Raw genomic sequence first — 24,836 nt, 5'->3', positions numbered from 1 at the left:
TACATCAAAGAATGTAGGGGTGAACTGGCATGATTTGGGGATTTGTTTTAGAATAATTCAGAAAAGAGGAAAAAGAAAAAAGGGATGGATGAAGTCATTACTGAGGATGGGTAAACAGAGGTTGATTTTACTCTTCTGTCTTCTTTTGTGCATTTTTGAAATCCTTAATAATAAAAAATCTTGAATATACAGGAAAAACGTGTTAGTGTGGAACCTGCCATAAAAGCAGATGGTTAGTTCCTAACACTAGCTCTACCATCACGGCAAATGCCATCTGCCTCCTCTGCGAATGCTCCCTCAACTTCTGTGAGCAGCTGGGAGGGTTGAAAGTCATTGGATCCTGGGGCTGGCCCTGTGGCCTAGTGATTGAGTTAGCACGTCCAGATCCCAGGTGTGGACCTACACACCGCTGGTCAAGCCATGCTGTGGCGGTATCCCACATACAAAATAGAGGAAGACTGGCAACAGATGGTAGCTCAGGGCCAATCTTCCCCACCAAAAGTCCTTGGTTCCCAAATCTAGTTAGCACTGGAATCACCCAGAGGGGTCAGAGGGAGCCTGCAGCTTTAAGGGAGTCAGAGAGCATCTGAGGTATCCCCTGAAATAGTTCAACTCCAGCTCACCCAGGGTTGAAGGCGCCCTCAGAAATGACGAGCATGGGTTTGACCAGCATGTTCCCTGTGCAGCTTGGAAACCAGAGCCTCAGCAGAAGGAAGAAACTCCCCAATACTTAGTACTAACTTGGGAAGAACCCTAGAGACGAGAGAACCCATAGACTCCATTACTCTGCTGGCCAGCAGAGGCTGCTGGGGAAGCACTGTTCTTCCCGCCACATACCGTGTGATGGATGTGACTCACGTGAGATTCACTCCCACAGGTGATCCTGCAGCTCTAACTCTTTCTCTCTTACCAGAGAAAGCATAAAGGTATGCAAGCCAGGAGCTTGGCATGAATCCATGGTAATTTATAAAATTAGTAAATCAGTGGAAAACTTCAATGCTTTATTAGTAAGACATTATTTGTGACACAGCTCTTAGCAGATTAAGTCACCATATTGTCTTCCAGTCTGAGGTTAAGGCCCCTGGGCATCTGTGTCTCTATCATCTATGCACCCACTCCCTTCACTTCACCCCCACCCAGATCCTAAGGAACAGGGAGAAACTGCATTTCAGGCACCCAGCACATTGATTTGAATAAGGAAGGTTAGGTTCTCTTTGGTGAGAGGCCACAGGACACAGTGGTTAAAAACAGGCTTTGGATCAAACAGTGCCAGCCCCAGCCCTACCTCTCTGGACCTTATTAGCTAGAGTGGCCTTGGGCAAGTTATAGACCCCTCGGCCTCACACTGTCTTTCTAAAAATGGGTTTAAGATTAGTACAAGTAGCGCTAACTCACAGATGAGAAGTAAGAAAGAAACGCACAATGCCTGCCATAGCAATTATTGAGGAGCTATTACCACCATTACATCACCTTCTGTCACCCCCAGACCCCAGCAAGCTCCTTGTGGAGCTCTGTCTTGTTCATTTGGTTCCTTATACTCAGTGTAGTGCCTCGCACAGGACAGCTCTCAGGACAGATTTTGGAACGGATAAACCCATCCACCATCCATCCAGCCAACACGTACCCAGCACCTGCTAAGTGCCAGGTACTATTCTGCGCACTAAGGACGGAGCAGTGAACACAACAGCAGATTCTGGCCTCTGGGTGCCTATGTTCCAGTGGGGAAACGGACAAGCACACACAGTGTGACAGTGGCAGAAAACCGAGCAGGACTAATGGGTTGGGGAGAGCCGGTGGTGAGGGAGGTTGCCCTTTGGTATATGGCAGGTGGTCTCTCTGACAAGGTGACATGTGAGCAGAGACTCAGAGGAAGTGAGGGAGCAAAACGCACGAATGTGTGCAGGGCAGTGCCCGGCCTAAGCCAGCATATACTTGGCGGTTCTGAAGAACAAGAGTGGGTGTAGTTGGAGCGGATGAGCGAAAAGGCTTTTATCTCCTTTTCTACTGGATTAAAAATGAGCACAAAACACAATTCAGTAAATGAAAAAGATGTATTAAAATATTCACAAAAGTACAAGTGAAAAAGAAAACAAAAAGTACTAATGAACTTGATGGTTTTTCCCTGGCTGGCTGCATCTCCATTGAAAAATGACAGACAGTCTGGAAGTTTGATCTCCAGGTAGTCCCTTTTAGGTGCTCCCTTACAAAACCCACATGTAATTTTAAGAGGTCCCATTCTGCCAATAACAAGGGCAGCTCTGCCATTTGGAGGCAGCCCCACTGTTGCCATCTGTGGCCAGCGACAGGAATGCTGGGACACAGAGGAAAGGGCTGAAAAGATCCCCAGGAGGTGGCGTGCCGAGGTTAGGAAGCAGCCCCCATGGTGAGGTGCTGTACCCCCGAGTGACAACTTCCTGTGGACAAGCCCATCACAGACGGGACACTGGGGGCTGAGGCCCTCACCAGGGCAGAAGGTCGGGTTGGGGGGAGGGGAGTCTCTGGCACAATGCCAATGTGGACAGAGTCTGAGCTGGTTGGTGGGCAGGCCACGCAGGTGGCAGGGGGCTGGGGAGGGAAGAGAGGCGTACAAGTGCTGTTGGAGGGAGCGCTGGGCTGGAGCTCCAGGCGGCAGCTTCACAGACGTCTGGTCCCCGCCCCAAAGGAGAAATTAGGACTCTTGCTATCAGGAGGTATTAGGAATGTATAGTTTATTCATAGGACCTGTTGAGAAAGGAGAAAAAGGAAAATGCCCTTTTTCTCTGTAAAAAAAATGACTGTAAGGAAACATTACACATATAAATGTACACACTTGGTCACTCAACAATTTGTGTCTTTTCTACCTTAAAAATAGTCTTGGTCAGCTGCACAATTCTTGCAGTGGCAGATGTTCACAAGAGTATCATCATATTGGCATCAGTTTGAAGAATGGTGACAATTCCAACATCCCGCTTCTTCCCGTCCCCAACACATAAGAGAGGTCTTCCAAAGGCTCCCGTAGTTTTCAAAATAGATGCAAAAAAGTTTTAGGATGCAAGGCAGGGTGGACGACTGGGCAGAAATGTCGCAGGGTAGGCGCTCTGCACCCCTCGCTTGTACCAGGCCCTCTGAGTGTGGAAGAGACCGTGAGAGGGCACTGAGCTAGCACCCGTGTGTGATTATAAAGCCCATCCCGTTTACTCACATATAAGTGAGATGTAAGCTGGGGCATTATGGGAGTATCCACAGTTCCTCCGAAAATAAAAGACCACACATATTGGAGAGTTAGTGTTGAAGCTCACACGCCCTTTCTCTATTTTAGCACCTTGTGCACATCTTTAAATCTAAATCCTGCTTTATTCCCTTTATGAATTCTCTTAGAACTCAGCCTTCAAACTCCCTCACAAAGATGACAGAGGATGGGAAGGAAAAGGAAGCAGCTCACAGGGACCTCAAACTGAACGGGAGGAACAGCAGCGTCAGCCGGCCCTGCCTCCTACCCAAGTCCTGTGACTGTCGTGTCACAATTCTTCCGAAATTGGCCTTTCAGACCACTTCAAAGGGAAAAAAAATTCTTTTAAAACAAAATAATCCAGAAAATGGGAGAATGACAACATAAATGAGTGTTTATGGATCTTCACCATGCTTTTCATTCCCAGTAAAAAATAAAAACTCATAGGTTAGAGATGGGGTAAGAGGAAGTCAATGGGAGACAGTGAGTTATTGGCAAGGATACCCAAATTGTCTAGATTTTTCCTTATCTCATTGTTTATCAATTTCATGTAATGGGAGGGAAAAGTGAAAAACAACAATAAAAAACAGTCAACAGAGACGAGATTCCCCACGTGGGAGTGCTGGCCTTACTTGCTAACTTACTCCAGACCCTCGTGCACCTCAGCGGCCGGAGGCGCCGTGTCGCTCTCGTGGCCCATGAGTGAGGCCGCCCCTGGAAGCACGACTGAAGCCTGATAAAGAAGCGGCTTCTCAAGACCCTGGTCCTGGAGACTGCCTCTCTAATCATCCCACTTCTGCCGCGCAGAAGGAGACGAGACTCCTCTCGTTGGCCGTCCGGGGATGCTCACAGTAAGCGGGAAGGACTTCAGCGAAAACCAGAAGCGACAGCTATCACTCTCCGAATGGTAGGGACTCCTCAGGGGAGGCCTGGCTGCTCCACTTCAGTTGTGTATATGATGGAGAAATGCCTCGAAGGGAGAGAGCTCTGGCGCATCTCCTTGCCAGCCTCGCTGGGGCGCAGAGGGCCCAAGCAGGGTGCTCAGCTGTGCGCCAGGTCACCAGGCATCGGCGGCTGCTCGATAGCACTAACAACAAAATCTTGCTATATGAATCCACAAATTGATATGATAAAGGGTGTAATGTTAAAGTAAGTTAACACAACACAGGAAGCAGAAAGCACCCTGTATTTTAGAGAGAGCAACATCAACAAAAACTTCTCAAATTGTCTTCAAGTGGCATAGCTAATGGATATTTTCCAAAAACTACAACGGACAGTTGGTGCTGACACCGGGTTCCAGCCAGTCTGGACACGTATCCGTCACTGTATCTACATTCTCCAACCACAAGAGACGCTAAGACTGGTTAAGCCCTTTGATAAAAAGGCCATGTCTATAGAAATATTAAAAGAGCACCTACTGTCTGCATTAAAGCAAACCATTATCTAAATGATGGTGACAGGAATGTCTCTGAATCTTCCCAGCTGTAAATGACCCTGAACCAAAGTACAAAAACAGCAAGACAATTTATATCTATGTGGAATCACACCATCTTTTCACCATGCAACACTGGCTCCTCACATCAGGAAGATTAAATAGAGTATTTATACATATCCTTTATACACATCTTTTTCTCCCTCTCTGAATAAACACGTGCTTGTCCTCGCCCAGGTTTCCAAGGCCACCTGTGATTACGGGCTACATTTTCTGTACAAGAGTCCAGTCTGGATTTGTTTCTTGCTGAGGAGATGAGCTGGGTCTTTTCTTAATTTTTCCGGATGTCCGCATACACCACAGACTCTGACTTGTTAATCTTGTCACTGTGATGTCCGCCGGAGTGGTCTAACTGCGCATATATGACTGGGCCCTGGAGAAGACAAGCAGAATGAGAGGTCTGGAAAAGCTGGTGGTCCCACTGGGTGCAGGTATAGAAGCAGTAACTACAGCGAGAACGTTAGGCTTCCAGAGCAAAGACTTCCCTTCTTTGAAAGTCCTCAAGGAGACCTCCTAGGAATGATGTGTCCAGGAGTGACTTTAAAATAAGATGGGCATATGTTGGTAATTGTTAAAGCTGGTACATGGGGCTATGTTACATTGTCCTCTCTTTTGTATATATTTGGAAATTTCTATAACAATATAATATTCCTTCTCAGGAATTACTCTTATCTGAATATCTATCACAGGATTCCTCAACCCCTGTAACTGGGATCAGAGTCTTAAGGACTAAGATGGGCACTTCTACCAACCTGAGACCCCAATGAAACCATGAGCTTCAGAACAATACACGTAAGAAACCAACATATTCAGTGCCACCCAAAGATACAATCAATTTGAACTGGTCATTTTATATAAACAGTTACTTTAAAACATTTCAAATATTCTTCCACATACCTACTTATAATCCTTTTAGTCTGATCCCATCATAACCAATAAAAATACTGCTTCTTTGACATCTAAGATCAGATAACTGCTTTTCTTGTTTCAGAATAAAAATCAAAAAAAACCCAGAAAGCCATGATCTATCGAGATAGAAAGGGAAACCTGAGATGGACTGAAGGAGAAGAGATCCTTTCTCGGCCTCAGCAGGAAGGCAGAGAGCTGGTGGGGTCCCACCCAGGAGAGCACGGCTGCCTGGGGCAGGGCGAGGCCTCTCACTCTTGCGGGAGGAGGTCTGAGCAGGGGCTGGGGGTTCAACCATCACACAGGGGGTTGCACTTCATGACCTTTACAGTTCCTCCCAACCCAGAGCTTCTAAAACTGTAAACAACAACAACAAAACCACCCTGGTTTTAAAAGAAAGGTTTAACATAACCCAAAGTCGACTTTTCTCGCAATCCAGGGAAACTCTCCTTAAGAAGCCTAACACTGTGCTTAAGCTTTCAACTTTGAAATCATAAACTCAGTAGCCAAAGGCATGTGGTTTAAAACAAACATCTTACTCCCACCTAGGAGCCCCCATGACTCGCATCTTTTAGGGTGTCACAGGGCTTCTGTGGCGCTCGCGCACTCCGACTTCCACAGCGTGGACAAACCCAGCTGTGGGGCTCTACCATGGTGCAGCTGGGAGTGGGGCAAGAAGTCACACCCGAGGGCTGGACCCGTCTGCTCTTTGGTGGATCCCCTGTCCGAATTCATGAGACTTTCTTCTTGAGGTGGTGGCACTGGTGAGCATAGCCATGTGGCTTCAGGCACGTCTGGAAACCCCTAAGCATCAGTTTCTCTGTCTCTAAAAAGGCACTAATAAAGTGTTATCCCTCTTAGAGTTGTTGTGAGAATTAAGTGAGATGATACCTTAATTAACTTAAGCAGCGTCCCACACATAGCACTCAATACGCATTAGTCATTATTATCAAGAACATCTTCTACAAACACACTTTAGAATGCACCGCAGTGACTGAGGAGTGAATCAAACAGTCAGACTCAGTGGGTCTGTCTTTGGTGTTGTATGTCCATCCTGGTGAATATAACAGATCACACTGTTAATACCAGATCAGAGACCCTCTGTATTCATCTCAGAAAGCTGCATGTTAAATGCGAATTTAAAAGGAAAACAAAAAGAAGTTAAAAAAACCCATTTTCTATCATGAGGAACAGAATGAAAACAAAGTGTTCTCTAGTAAGTTCAAAGAATAGGACAGACCCTGAAATTAAATTATGTGACTTCCTAGGTAATAAAACTTCATATTGTAATTCCTCAAGACTCACCAGGAGTTTCAGGGTGTGTTCACGGGGGAAGGAGTTTATACCACGTGACAGAGTGTAAAAATGGCTACGAACTCTTTCCCTTGCAATATAATGCTCTTCCCAGCAGGAGTAAGTGCCCGCTTCTCCGCCCCTTGAGTCTGGGCTGGTCTTGTGCCTTGCTTTCACCAACAGAAAGTGGCAGAAGTAACACTGTACGAGCTCCACACCTAGACCTCAACAGGCCTCCGAGCTTCCACCCTCTTCCTGATCTCGGGACTCAGACAGCCACGGCCACCCTGTGAAGAAGCCCAAGCTAACTGCTGGCTGATGAGACACAAGGCCCAGCTGCCCTCTTCTCTCTGGCGAGCAGCCTCCTAACTGACAGACTAGGAGTGAGACCACTGCAGAGGCACACGTGAGCCAGCAGAGATCAGCGGGACCGTCCCAGACCAGAAGATCCAGTCACCAACCCACAGAATCAGGGGCCTAAGAAACGGTGGTTGTTTTAAGCCACTGTGTTCCTCAGTGGTTTGCCACACAGCAATAGATAAGCTGAAACACTGTGTGAGCGGAGGACAAAGACAACAGAGAAAGCAACAAAGAAACAACACACAGAATCATCTCTGACTCAGTCAGTAAATGTTAAGACACCAGTACGGTCTTTCGTGTGAGACCGTATTGTCTTTCACGGCAAGAGAACATAACAATTTGTTGAAAGCAGTTGGGAAAACACTGAAGAATAAAAGGAATTCCTTCCTGTTGCTAGATCTGGTTTGCTTCAAACTGCTCACCACTATCCAATGTCCTCACTCTTTCCCCTTTCGAATCTAACAGGCTCCTAAGGTCAGGGCCTTTGTTAATTAACTGCCTAGAGTGGTCGGTCCTCGGCAGGCTGTCGGCGCTGGAGGGAGGAATGGAGGAAGTGATGGATCCAGAGGAATTCTGGGGCCTGAGCTGAGATCCAAGATCTGCTGATGGATCTGGCTCAGTGTAGACCAGCGCTGTGAAGTCTGGTTCTGGGGAATATTTGAAAGCTGAAGGTACCCTGGGTCTCCGTGGAACATGCCTCAGGATCTTGACTTTGAGGGCCAACGAGCCCAGTCAGAACTTCAGGCGGATCCAGTGAACCAAGATCAACCTGGAAATGAACCCGCCACTGCTAAGACACTCACTTTTGGGCATGCGAGAATTAAACCACCACCGCCGCCACCCACGTCAACCTAGCTGTCTCTCCTGTACATCTCGGCACCCACCCTCCCCACCCTCCCCTTTTTTGTTTTTGGTTTTGCCATAACGAATTACAAGAGCCAAGTGAAAAACTGCCCTGGATATATACTTTTTCCAACTATTTACTAAACAAACAGTCCATAACTACTGAAAATGTTTCAAGAAACCAACTGCTTGACCTAGGTCTATTTTAGTTCCAATTAGAGGTAAAAATACCTCTGAAGTGCAGCTGAGTGAAATTCACTCCAATATAAAAACATACTGGTGAAGGTGTGGGGAGAGGGCCCCGGAAGGGCGGGTCATGGAAGAGTGCGGAGCAGCACTACCTGGAAAACAGCTTCACTGCTCAGAAGCTGTTCTGTTCTCTCTGAAGGACACTTGCCGTAGCCTCTGCAGCTGGTCCTTCAGGCATCAGAGGAGTCCCTCCTGACACCCAGCACAGGGATCTCCAAGGGAGCACCTGCTTTCACCACGGCTTCACCGAGTGTTCACAGAATACCTCTCTCAGTACTTATTTCACTGCGTTTTAAAAGCTAAATGCACGGGCAGGCCCAGGGGCACAGCGGTCAAATTTGCACGTTCCACTTCTCGGTGGCCCGGGGTTTCCCTGGTTCGGATCCCGGGTGCGGAGACGGCACCGCTTGGCAAAAGCCATGCTGTGGTAGGCGTCCCACGTATAAAAAGTGGAGGAAGGCGGGCATGGATGTTAGCGCAGGGCTAATCTTCCTCAAAAAAAAAAAAAAAGCCAAATGCAGCTGTGAAACACAGCTACATATTATGACTGTCTCTGAGATAAATGAGACTAACATCGATAATCAAAATGGAGTTGACAAGAACTGGACAGGCAGGATGGAATGAGCACAGGCCTCAGAGCCAGACAGATCTGAGTCTAACAGCAGCTCTGCTGCTAAGTGCTGCCCTCGACCAGGTGACGCAACCTAGCTGAGCCTCGCTTTCTTCTGTGTAAAACAGACAATAAAAGATCTTACCTGCGGGCGGCTGTGAGGACTAACTGAGGTAACGCACACATACACACGTCTTCTCAAAACAGTCCCACATCTCTGTACCGTCGCTGACAGATCCAGAGCTATTCTAGTCAATTACTGCTCTCCAAAACACGCCTGCCTTTTGCATACAAAGCATTAACCATTTCCAGAAAAGGATCGAAAAACCAACTCTTCATAAGACATATACCCAAAAATTATTTTAAACCAACGTCAGTCAAAACTAAGCTTTACAAAGAAGGACTTTACTTATCTTTTAACTCCAGGGGTGCATACCTCACACCCTTTCCAACCCAATCTCCACCCCGCTTTGCTGGAAGAACCCTAATTTGGTTCCAGTGCTCACCCTCCCTCTGCTCAGGTAAATGACCTTGGTCTCCCCTGTCCCCAGGGGCGAAGCCAAGTCATAACTCCCGTCCCCTTGCAGATGACTGAAGAGGCATCAGCATGTGACCCACTCTGGCCAATGGGGAGAAGTGGGGGCAGTCTGCTGGGGGGCTCCTGGTAAAGCTTTTCTTCCAGAACAAAAACTGCACGGGAGAAGACTCAGCAATTCTTCCAGTTTCCTGTTTTCATGTGCTGCCTGAAACCGTGGCAGCCATTCTGCAGCTGAGGGAAGGAGCCTGAGAACAAAGACAGTACGCAAAGGATGAAAGAATAAGATGGAAAGAACTTGTGTCTGTAATGACATTGCTGGGCCACTGAACTAACGAACCCAGAGGTGCTCTGCTTTGGGACCTCCTGCAAGTTAATAAACCTCTTATTGTTAAAGCTACTTTTACTTAAGCCTTCCAATCATAACAAAAATAGTGACCAAAGAGAGACGAGTAATATAGCAACTTAACGTCCTGTCTGGGCACTATGCGTCACCTTTGTAAACCTCTTAGAGCACTAGTATTCTTTCTCCTCTTGTGATAAAGTAACCTGGAGTTATTTATTCATCCAAATAGTTATGACTAATGCTATTAAATTTTCGGATAATGCCTGCAGGTAGGAAATGGGAGGTTTTGCTGGGAATATGTCATGATAGAACTTCTGGAAGAAATCACCAAGGGAGAGTTTGCAAATATTCCTACCACACCGTCATTTCACAGATTTGATTGCTAATATGTAGACAGCAACTACCTACACCTGCTCTTATAAGGCACAGCAGACCACGGACTCTTATAATTAGTAATGGAAAAAATGAGGAGTTTAGGGGCCAACTTGCCCCAACCCATCATTTCAAAGATGAGGGAACAGATGTTGAGGTTAAATAATTCTCCCCAAGTCAAGAGAATCAGCTGGACCCCAGAGTCAATACTAGTTTGTAACACATCACTAACCCTTAAAACACTACCTTGGAGTTCATCTAAACATGAAGATTTCCTCGAGGTTGTTTGTCAGATTATTAAAATAAATTGTTTCCCAGGATATTAAAAAAAATTCTCCATATGATGGAAAAGCCTAAAACTGATCCGAACACCCCAGGAGACTCTGGGGTGCTTGAGGGCAGGAACTGGCTGTTAACCATGCCCACATTTCCCATGTCCAGCCTACACTGCATGGATGGTAAGCACTCAAATGTGTGTGGAAGTGAGCCAGAGAGAACATACAATGGAATGATTACCCGGTTAAAAGAATTGCTACGCTTGGTTGTGCTCAACTTACCAAAGGTATCTTATCTCACAAATTCCCTAATAAGATGAACAAAGCAGATCAAGTAAATTTTTCCTAAACTGTGAAAACCTGTGCCTTAGTTCGAACAAACTGAAGATAGAGTGTATCGTAAGGATTCTGGGGAGAACGACCCCCATAAAATACTCTGGGGCTCTGAAAGGGAGGTATTTCTGATACACAGCCTGCAAGCAGCAGGTGATGGCCTAAAAGTGTCCATTGGGATCCCTGCCGACGCTCTGCGGAGCGTCTGAAGCAAACGATCTAACCCTGGGAGAGCAGCTCCTGCTGTAAGTTGGCGTGCCCACAGAATGCAAACCTAAACAAAGAAAAACTGGAAGACATCTGTGAGGACATCACACGGTCCACTTCCAAGTATTGTGTTAACTGGCAAAGGACTTATAAGTTCCAGAAACGGGTAAGGCAGAAAATAGTTTTAACATGTAAAACTATAAACTAAAAGATACAGTACAACTTGATGAAAAATAGCTGAGTAAGACAAAGGGCGCTCCAGTACATGCCACCTGAATAGAAACCCTGATTTGTAACACGTTGGGGAGAAAAGAGACCTTGAGGGGCCTGCACTGAGCACCCAGGGCTCACCTGTGAGGAATTTTTACTCCAATTCTACTCTCAATTGTAACACATCTAGTGTTGTACTGAAAATGCTGACAGATGACAACATGGATTGACCCAATGGTTGAATTACTTCTCACCAGCCTCAGACAATGCCATGGAGCCAGGCCTGGGCAGAGCCGTGGGGGTTTACTCACAGGAGAGAGGAGCCTGTCTCTGACTCAGGCACAGCAGGGTGAGGTGGGAACACTGCCAACAGGGTGGGCACATCCACTCACTGAACAGTCAGCCCTCCTCTCCTTCCTCCGCTCAACTCCCAAGCAGGAAATGAGAGGACTTCTTTCTGGAGAAATCGACTAACCCAAGACAAAGGACATCCAGCAACTGACACTGGGAGGTCCCCCAGTGAAAGCCAGCCAGCGCTGCATACAAACGGTGATGCCCACACCCAGGAAGTTCTACCCCTACACAAGGAGCTTCTGACCAGATCTGAGTGCCCCAAATAGGATGCATAACCAAGGACCGCTGGGCATCTGAGGAAGGCTTCTAACATGAAAGACAGAAGTGACGAGAGAAAAAAGGGAATTCAAAAGAGACAGCAGAATCAAGTAACAGAAGATGCCATAAAAAGAATCAAACAAAACAGAAGAAAGAATAATATGCTCAGAGCGATAAGACAACGCCTCCGTGAAAACAAGTACAGGGCTCTATCATCAGAGAAAAGAGAAACAGCTCTTGAAAATTAAAAAAAAAAAACACAAGATAGCAGAAACAAAACATTCAGTAAAAGTTGGAAGATAAAGTTGTGGAAATTTTCTGAAAAGCAGAACAAAAACTGCAAAACAGAAAAAAAAGAAAACTAAAGGATTGATCTAGGAGATGACCTAATTCCTAATAGGAGTTTCCATAAGAGAGAACAGAAAATGGAAGGAGGAAAAGTTCCAAAGAAGAATGGGAGAAAATTTCCTAAAACTGAAGGACACAGTTTTCAGATTGCAAGAGCCCACTGAGTTAGCCAGCACAATGAATAAAAAAGACCCACAATTTCAGAACACGAGGGATACGAAATTTGAGAACACAGGGATAAAACAGATTCTAAGAGAAAGGGAACACAACTGGTCCCGCAAAAAGGAGCGGGAATCAGAAAAGTATCAACTTCTTAGCTTCCTGGCAGTGGAAGCTAGAAAAATCAGCAATGCCTGAAAATGCTGAAGAAAAATGACTGCCAACCCAGAACCCTACCCAACCAGACTACCAATCAAGCTTGAGGGAGGAGAATAAAAGCAATTTTAGACACGCTGAACACAACCGTCTGATCTTACAGTTTGAGGGTCAGCAATCCGAAATGGTTTTCACGGGGCTAACATCAAGGTGTCAGCAGGGCTGTGTTCCTTCTGGGGCTCTAAGAAGAATCTGCTTCCTTGTCTGTCCCAGCTTATGGAAGCTGCCTGCATTCCTTGGCTAGTGACCTCTTCCTCCACCTTCAAAGCCAGCTGTATAGAATCTTCAAATCTCTCTCTGACTCTGACCCTCCTGCTTCCCTCTTATAAGGACCTTTATTACTACATTTGGCTCACACGGAAAATCTCCCCACTCCAGATCTGTGCATCCTTAATCGTGGTTGCAAAGCCCCTTTCGACGGGTAAGGTCACATATCCCACAGGTTCCAGCAACTAGGATGTGGACATCTTCGGAAGTCATGATTCTGCCTATCCTACAAAGCCTCAAAATTTTTACCTCCTGTGCATCTTTTCTCAAGAAGTTATGGAGGATATGTTCCACTATAGTATTGGCTCTACGAAAAACAAAAAAACTGTATAAGAAAGCAAATATATATGGTACAATGGTGAAAAAAACAAGTACACGTAACAGTGAACAATAACCACCTAACTATGGTGTGAACAATACTAGGAAGAAGCATGTGTATACATACGTGTATGCACATGTATGGTGGCAAGCAGCATGTGTATACATACGTGTATGCACATGTATGGTGGGAAGCAGCATGTGTATACATACGTGTATGCACATGTATGGTGGGAAGAAGTGCTGGGAGAAAAAGAGAACTAAATTTTCATATTCCATTATATGGAGTCAATATATAATATCTAAAACTGAAAAATCTAGAAGTAGCAATATAATAAAGTTGTTGAGAAATATGAAGATAAACACCAGAAGAAATGGCTAAAAGAACGGAAAAGCACTTGGTTATTATTTCTTTAAATTTTTTCTCACTCTCCTCTCTCTTTTCCTTCTCAGATTCTAATCAGATTGCTTTATATTGTCCACTGGCTTACTACTACAGCTCTGTTCATTTCCCGCAATCTTTCCTTCTCTTCATGCTTCACTTCAGATGCTTTCCGTTGCTATGTCTTCACATTTACTGACCTTTTCTTCTGTAGTGTCTAATCTGTTGTTTACGCCATTGAACATTCTTTCATTTCTAGAAGTCCCATTTTGTTTTTTTTTTTATATTCCTATCTCTCTCCTCATTATGCCAAGCTTTCCTAACATCTTATAAATTCTATTTATAAGATTTATAATACTTGTTTTAAGGTCCTTGCCTATGAATTCCATGGTCTCTGTCATTTCTGGGTTTGTTTCTATTGACTGATTCTTCTCCTGGTTAAGTATTTTATTTTCCTGCTTCTTTGTATGTATTGTAATTTTTTATTGGTGCCAGACATTGTGAACTTTACATTGTTGGGTGCTAAATTTCGTTGTATTCTTGTAGAGCATGCTGGACTTTGTTCTGACATGCAGCTAAAATACTTTTAGGTTAGTCTGCTTCTTTAAAGGCTCCTTTTATGCCTTGTCCTGGAGGGTCCATGGTATCCGCATTCTGGTGCTAATTTAGCCCCACTACTAAGGCAGGACCATTCTGAGGACTCCAACCAGTACCCTCTCTCCACTCTGGCTTTTAGGAACACAAACTATTCCCAGCCCTGTGTGAGCTCCAGGCATTGTCCCACCCCCGGCTTTTCATGTGGTTCCTTCTCTGGTCACAGGAGTTTTCTCCCGCATGCACAAATCTGTACTCAGCAGGGGCTCAAGGAGACCCCACTCCAGATCTCCAAAGCTTCCTCTGTCTGTGTGGTTGCTTCTCTGGTACTCTGCCTCATAAATCCTAGGCACCTTGGCCTCCTCAAACTCTGACTTCTGCCTCCTCACTTTCGGGAGACAACTAAGCTCCGTTTGCCTTCCCCGCACTGCAGACTGGAAACTGCCTCAAGGCAGCAAGCTGGGCCAATCACAGGGCTCGCCTTATTTGTTTCCTTTCTCTATAGGATCACAGAGCTGCACAACCTGTTTTTCAATGTCCAAAAACCGTGGTTTCTTTTTTACTTCTCTAGTTTATCTTCAACAGATGAGCAACTCCCAAAGCATGTCAAGGGTAGAAGAAACAGTTTCCAAGGCTTCCTTAGCTGTTAGGCCTCTCTACGACTCTCATGCCTTTATTCCCAACCCTATTCCCATCCACAGCGCAAATTTGTGAACATGAGGTCCCTCAGGTCTACTATGTGATCCCAGAGACAGGGAGACAGACAGACCAGGAATAAATAAAAAGCCTGATGCTGTGACAGATTACATGCTGTGCAGAAACCTGGGTTCTAACCCCAGTTCTGTCACTAACTGGGTACGTGCTTTCAGTAATTTAACATCACAATACCTCAGTTTCCCTACCACATACAACAACTGTGGAATCAGACCACGGGCACTTCTATAAAACACTGTTATTCTTTTCTTTGCTTCCTCTTAAATCCACTCCATCCCCCCCAACACCTCCTCGGGACAAAGCCATAGCTGGCGAAATTCCTTATAAGGCTTTCTACCCTAGAAGAACAGAATTGCTACAAAGCTACGGAAGTTCCGCCACGCCACAAGCACAGCTACAACAGCACAGCCAAAACACCATCCCACCCACAGGCTAGATTCTGTGCCGAGTTCCAAAGCAAGGGATTCGTCTTTTCTACAAAAAGTAGAAACCAAAGCCTTTCCTTGTTCATCAAGCCTACTAATTATTCAGATAAATGCTTACTTTCAATTTCTTCTAAAAAATTCATACAAAATAATTTTTCTGTTTTATTTTCAATGCCAAGAATATCAACTTTTTCCTGCTAATTCCTTGTCTTACGGAGCACCTCAATACAGATTCTAGTCCACTAGACTTGTGCAATTAAGGAAGAATCTTTTACACCTGAGCAAGCCATTTCTTAATTCTACTTGGGCCAGAGCAGCCACGCCGTTAGTAAACCGTCTGTCAGCGGTGGTTGGTGGACATCTTTCCTCAGGTCAGACTCTTCTCCAGTCTCCCGTGGTCCTCCTAACCAGCTCTCACTTGTCCTCTCCCGCTCTTGCTCTGTTTCTCTGTTTCTCTCTGTCTGTCTCTCACTCTCTTGCTGTCTCACGGTTCACTCAGGAGAGGGACAGCACCAGACAGCAGAGCAGCTGCGGTGGGCAGAACTGCAATTAGCCATTACCTGGTGAGATGCAGAAGGCAGGCTCTTTACTAGACCCTCTGTGTCGGAGGGGGACTTCCGTGGAGCCTGCTTAACCGGTGACACATTCTCTGATGCACTGCAGCTGGTGAGTTGAGAATTTGGAGAACAAATGTAAAAGAATTAAAATTAATGGAAACAAAAGTATAGAAATGCAAGTGATGACAAGATGAAGCAGTAGACATATAAAAGCAAAGCAACAAAACAATGGGTATCAAAATGATCACATAGCTTGAAACTACTTTTTATCCCTGACACTTATTCTTCCGAGTCAATAAACCTACTTCTGGGGGAGGAAGAGAAACGAATATGGTGTACCCTACGCCCCAGTTTACATTAATGACATCTGCTGAGGGGCATTCTGGCTACAATAACACATCTTATCCTTTGGCTGCTTGGTCTTTGTCCCCTGCCATCAACCCTCCTTTGGGATAAAGGTTTAAAGGAGCAAGCTATCCCTTCTTAATGGCAATTTGTTTTTGTAATTATCAAAGACAAACCTCTTCGGAACATAATTCAAAAATTACAGACACCCAGGCTTCCAGTCTTGGCTCATCTCATTCCTTCCATTCCCCAGCTCTCCATATTTTGTTTCCCTACCAATACCACAGCCAAACCAAAGAAAACCCAGGAAGTCAGGAACGGTAAAAAACTGTGGAAGCCACATCACAGAGGCTGAACTTTTTCATGGATACAAGGGTCTTTAACAAGCCCTATCTCATAAATAAATCAGGGAGCGTGAATGTCACCAGGATTCCCTAATGCGATGTGCCATCAGCAAAGCTTAAATCATTTATAATGTATTTTTGGAAAAAATCTTAGGACCTGAGAGAAGATCACATTTAAAATCTTGCTACTAAGACCAAAGCATAATATGCATTCTGCAAACTGTGCCTTCTCTGAGATGGGAGGCCATACACCCCAAACCAAAATGGTCTGAGTATTCTAACACGAAGAGGGGCTCAATCACCAGTAATACTATTCAGGTATGAGAAAAGAAAACTAAAACACACACACACGAAGGCATTTTACATGAAGAACGTATATATTCAGATGATCATAAAACTTCTATGTAACCTGACAACCCAATTTTATTGGGATGGTATGCTCAACACGTTTCTAATTACAGACACATGACATATTGTGGACAAACCATAACTGCTGTTAGGTTAGCTCAGAGCTAGCCAGTTAGTCATCAACAAGGGAGACAGGCTGAATATATACACGTGAATATTAACAGCAACGGGCGATGTGATTAGTTACCATGTGTCTAGTGGGAGTGGAAGAGGAGACCCAGCCCCGTTATAGTCCCAATGTGTCGTCTATGTCAGCTTTTCTTAAGTGGAAGATAAGCAGGATCTGATCCCGGCACACCAAGGAAGAAAAGGCAGGAGAGGGAAAAAAACCAGAGTGAGAAGATCAGCAGCATTCACGATGCCATGCAGGACTCGAAGGCACACTCTTCTGCCCCTTTCTTAACCCAAAAGCAAGAACTACAGAGACTGGCATGCCACCAGCCTGGATTAGTCTCATGTTGAAAACCAACACTCTAGTTATATTTCATCATGAAACGCTCACCATGCAAGGGGGCAGACACAGTCAGCAGAAGAGAAGCATTCCAAGCAAGTAATGCCTGAATTGAACTCGTTAAAACACAGCACCCCTAAAAACTAGAGCAGCAGAGCCCAAAGGGAGGTTCCCACCGTCCACCAGCAAGGGAGTCCAGGGCATGCAACCCTCTCAGATCACAGCCCTTCAGGATGGTTAGGTAAGCCCATGCACCTGGCCACAGCTCGTGCTACCTCGACTGGAGTCCAGCCTTCCCCTCAGTCTCACCACATGAGTTCTACAGAGCTTATATGGTCAGCTTTCCAGCTGGAGTGGGCAAAAGAGAAGGTCTTTCAATTAGACACACACCTTGTGTTCAAGTGTGTGCTCTCTGAGAAGCCATAAACACAAAGGAATTCTACTTTTCTTTACTGCTGGTATATTTTGGTGTTCAACTCTTATTATCTCAGCTTGGATGAGGCCAGCCATGCATTCAAGAACTGTCAAAGCAATAAAACGGCTCACCAAACTACAAAAAGGAAAAGCCCCACATCATCGCATCAGGTGGGGGTCGTTTATTAGCCCAACTCGTCTTGATTAGAGTTTGATATTTGCCCAAGTGGAAAGAAGAACCTTATGAGATTATTGCCAAGAGATTAGAGTTAACCTCCTCAATTGGTTAAGTGATGTCTGTGCCTTAATAATGCTAATTGCAGAGTGGATGGTACAGACCCACACAGCACAGACTGCTGAGCAGTTCATGTCACCAAACCTGAGAAAGAAACTGTACAGCAGGGATTCGTGTCACAGTCCACATTTAACAGCAGGTTTCTATTTTCTATTCTGATTTCAGCTTGCCAAAGTCAGAACACCTCTGAAGGAGAATGTCCGATTCTGGCATGAAAGCAAACAGTAGCTAATGCTTCACAATTCTTTCTCCATAAAAAACACAGTTTTTACAAATTCTGATTCCTTCCCTCCGCCCCTCCCCTACAAAGCAGTGTTTCTTACCCAGTGTAATCCCGTTTGGAGTTTTTCCTTCTGTAGAGGACAGCCAGAATCATGATGATGAGCAGGGTGAGGCCTAGGACCACAGCAGTAACTATACCCACCACCACCCAAACTGGAAACACGGGCAAACTCTCTAGAGAGAAAGAACAAAATAGTGTTAAGGTGATCACTAACAGAGAGAAGAAATGGAATTTTATTAAATTAATAAGCAAGTGTCTTCCTTTGGTAGTTATGACACCCTCTTTTATTATCCAAATTCTGAGATCCTGGTATCTAACTGATGACGTGCTGATAAAGAATAAACTACAGATCTAAGCATTTCTACACACAACCCCTCTCAATGCTCTAAACTCAAGGAAAATCCATGGATGTGAATTTACCTCAATCTACTCTCCACCAAGCAGACCTCCTCTCAAAATGAGACACCAGAATCTGCGTTTTCTGCTTATTCTCACAAAAGGGAAGAAATAGCTGTACTGTTTTTGCAAATGTTAAAACTTTCTCCTGGAGAATATCAAGATATATTAATTTCTGTCTTTCCCACTACCCATCCCCTCCAACCATAATGAATTTTGGTCTTATTTCTAATTAACACTGAAAACTAATACTCCTGAGATGGGATGAACAGGTTTCAGACAGCAGGCACAGAAACGGAGAAATCGGCTGCTCTGGTTGGAATGAGCGCAGGCCCCCACTGCCCGCCCGCCCCGGCACGTGTGGTAGAGCCACAGGCCCACGGAAACAGGGAGCATGACAGTATGGCAAAAATACTCCTTTCAGACACTCCCGGGATATAAGTGTTGTTCTTCAACTAAACATGAGATAAAGGGGACTGCATCTCTACTGCAGAAATACTCAAGGAAGTACCTTTCTCTACAACATAGAGCCTAATGTGTCCTGGCTGGACAACAATGTCAGGAGGGTTTTTGACATCACAGATATAGGTGCCATTGTGTATAAACTGCATATTTTCTATGTTGATTGATGCATCTTTCTTGTCAAGGTCTCCAGCCCAGCTGATTCTGTCCTTAAATGGCGGATAATTCCCGGGATATACTTGCCCTTGGGAGTAGTGGAAAAACTGCAATTAGAAAAAAAGAACACATGAGCTATTCTCAAAGGCAGAAGTTCCAGACTCTGTAACAGGCATGTTGCAAAAGGTTCTTCTAAAAAAGACATTATACAAAAAGAAATACACCTTATTACAAATCTCAAGCTATGGAACCTAAGCCAGACAGAGGTTAGAAATCAGGGGGTTCAATCCTGTTTCAGTTGAAGAAATAATCCCGTATATCACCTCCAATCCTCTCAACCTCCCAGTGATGTAGTGATCACCACCCATGTGTTTATAAATAAGGAAATGGAGACTCACAGAAGCCATCTGCCCAAGGTCACAATGGTCACAGGTGCTGGGTCCAGAATCAAGGTCAGGACCACCTGACTCTTCAGAGCCAATGCTCACTCACCATGACTCAGCCAGCGAACCCACAGCTTTCGTCTCAACTCACAAAGCTTACCATTAAGAGACACAAACACATGAAGGAAAAGAAGCCTAAACAGGACAGACCATGGGCCTCACCATGGGATGATGGGTTTCTCCCTCTTACTTACTGGTTTCCCATAGAAAAGTCATAGGTATGTGAGAGGAACAAAGCCCAGATAACCCAAAATGTTCTCTCTTCTCAGACCTGCCTTTAGCAAAGGAACTCATTTCTCAAAGGAACTGTCAAACTCAGCACCCTGGGAGCAAGGTGAGGTCTAGTGGGTGGGGAACTGATCCCGAGACCCGGCTTCCATCCAAGCAGCTCTGCTGGAGCCTTGCTGCCTTTGTTCTTACTCACGGATCGGGTGACAGTTGGGTGAGGAGTGGAAACTAGCATTGGTCAACCACCAAGTTCCACTGGCGATTCAAACAGAACATTTTCGGAACCCTTTGTACATGTTGAAAATCCCTGTGCAATCTCATCCATTCCCAAGATTTAATGACCGTCTATATTTTAACTCCCAACCTCTCTCCCCATCCACAGTGTCCCCTGAGCGCTAGTCTCCTCACTCAACTGCCAACTCACTTTACCAGCCCGCTGCCCCTGCCCTCCACGTTTGTCACCTTCTCTTATAGACTTCATCTGCGACCTGTGAATCTGATCTTGACTGATGGCTGCATTCCCGTCCCCTAAACCAGAAATCTTGGAGTTATCCTTGATTCCTCTATCTTCCTTCCCATGCAACTAAGCTCCCAATCCTGTCAATTCTACCTCCTCCCTTCTCTCAGTTCTCTGTTCTCTCCACTCAGTTCCCACTGATAATACCTAATTTTATACCCTCATCATCTTGGACTATGGCCTCTCAACTGGTCTGTCTGACTCCAGCCTCAACCTCCTGCAATCCATCCTCCACAATGCCTAAATGATCACTGAAAACCAGTAATAATAATAATTACCATTTATCAAATATATACCCTGTGCTTAATTTAACTTAAATGCATGCTGAGAAGTATGAAGGGTCTTGAGATTTTACCCTTGTTGCGAGCTAACAAGTCAGTGTGCCACAGGTTCACAGATGCTGGCAGAAGACAAAAAGACTCCTGTGAAGTCTTTGCTCCTGTGAAGAAGACTTGGAGACAAAAGACCTTATTACTTATAACACAGCGAGCAGCATGTTTATATCTGTGGCCCCTGACGCCCCAAATCCCACAGGGACGGCACAGAGGGGCTCAGGCAGAAGCTGTGCACACAGAGGCTTTGCATCACAGCTGAGGAGTCCCAAACTTAGGGAAGGCAAACCTTTTACAATGGGCAGTAAGCCTGTCTGACCTCTGCCCCAAAGGGAGATATTATCGTTACTATACTGGACAGTAAGCAAACCCGTCTCTGCTCCAGATGGAGACACCGTCTCTGTCTTCCAAGGTGGGTCACTGCACAAGAAAGGCAGCCAGTGCCTCTGATTACAAGACGTGCAGAATGTGAAACACCTGTGGAAAACAACGCTCTGATGCTCACAACCTCTGTGTAAGCTGAGATTCACCCACCAGATATTGCACAATGAGGAAAGTGAGGCTCAGAGGACGTAGTGACTTGCTTAAGGTCACAGGTCTTAGAGATAGAATTCAAACCCAGCTTTGATTTCAAAGATTGGGCTATTTCCATTATGTAATGCCTCTCATGTCTGACCACATCTCACCTGCTCAAAACTCTTCATTCTCTTTTTTTTTTTATCAAGAAATAAACCGTAAACTCTTAGCTTAGTAAACAAGTCCTTCTGTCATCTGGTGTCTGTCTTCCTTTCCCACCTCATCCACAAATATTCCCTGCCTTGCATTTCTAAACCAGCAAAGAAAACCCCCACTATATTGTTTCCCACCACTGTGTCTTTATGCACACTTCTCCCTCAGTCTTCCTCATTAGCCTGGGTGCCTTTGGAGGCAGGGTATGAATTGTATTTCTCTCTGGATCCCTCAGCACTTAGCACAAGGCGGGAACTACGTATGTCTGCTGAACTGAACCGATGAATAATGCTGTGGTCAAACCAGCAAGAAAGAGAGAAGTGAAACAGCAAAAAGAATTCACAAATAAGACTACATCTCCTTATCGACCAATATTTATTAAGTAGAAGCCACTGTGCCAAAGCCATGAGGGATCTCAAAGATGTGAGATAGGTCTCTACCTGAAAATGCTTTTATTCAAGATGAAGACGACAAAAACTGTCACATTAAGGGACTCCATATCACAGGAGTGGCCCAGATAATGGGGGCAGTGAGTTTTAAGAACAGCTAAAAACATCAAGAGATGGGGCTGGCCTGGTGGGGTAGTGGTTAGGTTCGTGCAGTCTGCTTCAGTGGCCTGGGGTTCACCAGCCTGGATCGTGGGGATGGACCTACATACCGCTCATCAAGCCATGCTGTGGCAGCATCCCAAATACAAAAGAGAGGAAGATGGGCATAGATGTTAGCTCAGGGCCACTCTTCCTCAGCAAAAAGAGGAGGATTGGTGGCAGATGTTAGCTCAGGGCCAATCTTCCTCAAAATAAATAAATAAATAAATAAAGCTCAAAAGAGGCCAGTACAACTTAAGTGGCAAGAGTCCAGAAGTAGGAAAACAAAGCCTAAAACACTTTTTACTAGACTGATGGGGATCACGCAAATGAATAGACGCGGGGCTGAAGTGCTAGGCTGGAACTGAGTTTTTTTTATGGGTTTTGCATTCTAGACAAGCATTGTTAGCAATGGGAAGCTATGAAGTTTCTGACAAGGTGAAAGAACTATTCTAAGATTAGGTACCGGAAGGAATGTAGGTTTGGAGTGAAAGACGGAAGAACAGAAGTGGAGGAAAAACCAAGGGGGTTATGCACTGGTCCAGGCACACGGTATTTATCACTTAATGGAGAGCAGGGAAGCAGGAAGGCTGACAAACAGCTAGGTGCTAGAAACAAAGGAGAAAGAGCCAGCAAACACTCTTATTTCTTGGGGGGGAGGGGGACATATGACGGGTGGAAGGGAAGTAGCACCAGATGGGGGAGGGAAGGACCATAAAAACCCCCACAAAACTCAAGGTTTTAAAATTGGGTCCCCAGAAGAACACAACTCCCCAAAAGGACCAGCAGAGCAGACAACCAGACGAGCTCCATTTTGGACATGTGGACCCTGCTTCCACTGACCAGGAAAGACATCTATGCTATGTTGGGCTTGAATTTTCCTGAAAATCTACAAAAATCAAAAGCATCCTGCTCATCTTATTAAATGTGTGCCGACATTTGGGAGTTAAAAGATCCTATATCAATGACTGAGCATTTTGGAATTAACTGTAATCAGGTTGGTGTGTAAGTATAAACCGATCAGCTAAAAAAATCAATTAGAAATACAACATGTCCTTAACATCGAGTCTTGAGGTATGTACACCTGCCTCGGCCCGCATGACAACAATGTGTTGAACCTAATGGAACCACTCTTTAAAAGAAAGTGATTACTGGGGCAGGCCCCATGGCCGAGTGGTTAAATTTGTGCGCTCCGCTTCAGCGGCCCAGGGTTTCGCTGGTTCGGATCCTGGGCGCCAACATGGCACCGCTCATCGGGCCACGCTGGGGCAGCGTCCCACATGCCACAACTAAAAACACACAACTATGTACCGGGGGGATTTGGGGAGAAAAAGGAAAAACAAAATCTTTAAAAAGAAAGTGATTACTTCTGGGCGTCTCCTGATGATACCGTATTTTCTGTAGACTAAACACCACCCTCACACCTGCTCCTCTGAAGATTCGAGACAGGAATACTCACAAGCTGACACAGTTCTGTGGACTCCTGAGTAACTTGTGTGGTAGCTCTGCTTCTACGGGATCCATGGTCTACACTGATGCCACATTCATGCGAAGCGGGAGAATGCCTCTGATTCTGCTTCCCCACGCCATCTGTGTGATTCCGGCTCTCACTCACTCCTGCACTTTGTCTTACACAGAATCACACCCACCTGGACCTGGTGAGCAAGTTACCTGAATTCGTACATAATCTCTGACTCTACCTCACCCTTCCTTCCTTCTCAGGCACGACACCCAGGGGGCCTCCCTTTTTATAAATCCTGGGGGGCACATGTTCACTCAAGAATCTGGCAATCAGGTATATATCCCAACCCAGGGCAACAGAGCTTTTCTCCTGGAGACTTATTTCAGCAGTAAATACACAGTTTCAGTAGTATCACATATGACAATGAAGCCACTGAGGCCAAACAGAAAGACGTTTTATTCCAGGGGTCACAGTCATTTCTATACATCCTCCAAGTTTTCCCAAAGAAGACCCTCAGGAACTCACAATCTATGGACAACGGACAGGTGGTCCCTCTACTCTTTCAGGAAGAGCATCGAGGGTAATTTCTTAACACAAGGGCCCAGAGCAAAAAAGAAAAAAAGGCACTTCAAAATTGTCACAGGTGAATAGTAGCAATGAGGTAATTTCCTTACAGCTGCTGTAAGAAAGGGCTTCTTACAGAAACCCTGCGCCACACATTCTTACTAGGGGCGACATGTCCTTCAAGGGGGCAAACGCTGGTTTTGGGGGCAGGGGAGGGTGAGAAAAGACATCTTCCTCTTTTTATACATAAGGCACAGATACACAGCATATGTGTAGTACTAAAATTTCATGGAAAGGGAAGTAATTAGGAAAAAAGTCTAAAAAAGGCTTCTTGGGAAGGTGATGATAAGAAAAAAGATTGAGAAACACTGCTTTAAATAATCCCTAAAGCCTACAGACAATAAATATTATTAATAGACTTATCCATCTGCGAGAGAAAATAACATATAGGGGAAATAATACAGTAACCGGAGTTCAACAAAACAGGGCTTGAACAACTGGCCTGTGTGACACGACCTGGGGGGAGGAGCAACTCTGAGTCAGGCCCGGCCCACCCCCATCTGGAAGTGGGGAGACTCTCTTCCTCAGA

The 24,836-nt window shown here is 45.2% G+C and overlaps 1 protein-coding gene across 1 annotated transcript in view; it reads right to left on the bottom strand.

The window, feature by feature from the left end:
- Positions 1-2,691: 2,691 nt before the first annotated feature.
- The window catches only part of MPZL1 (myelin protein zero like 1), a 56,489-nt gene continuing 34,344 nt past the window's right edge, over positions 2,692-24,836 (bottom strand). Inside the window, exons 3-6 of the mRNA XM_070591499.1 lie at positions 19,279-19,492; positions 18,412-18,544; positions 15,835-15,937; positions 2,692-5,073 (exon numbers count right to left, since the gene is read on the bottom strand). Coding sequence (XP_070447600.1) covers positions 4,972-5,073; positions 15,835-15,937; positions 18,412-18,544; positions 19,279-19,492 — 552 coding nt within the window. The 3' untranslated portion in view covers positions 2,692-4,971. The remainder of the gene's footprint in view (positions 5,074-15,834; positions 15,938-18,411; positions 18,545-19,278; positions 19,493-24,836) is intronic.

This window comes from Equus przewalskii, chromosome 23 (assembly GCF_037783145.1).
Source record: "Equus przewalskii isolate Varuska chromosome 23, EquPr2, whole genome shotgun sequence".
Lineage (NCBI taxonomy): Eukaryota > Metazoa > Chordata > Mammalia > Perissodactyla > Equidae > Equus > Equus przewalskii.
This window is presented reverse-complemented; position numbering and strand designations above follow the sequence as displayed.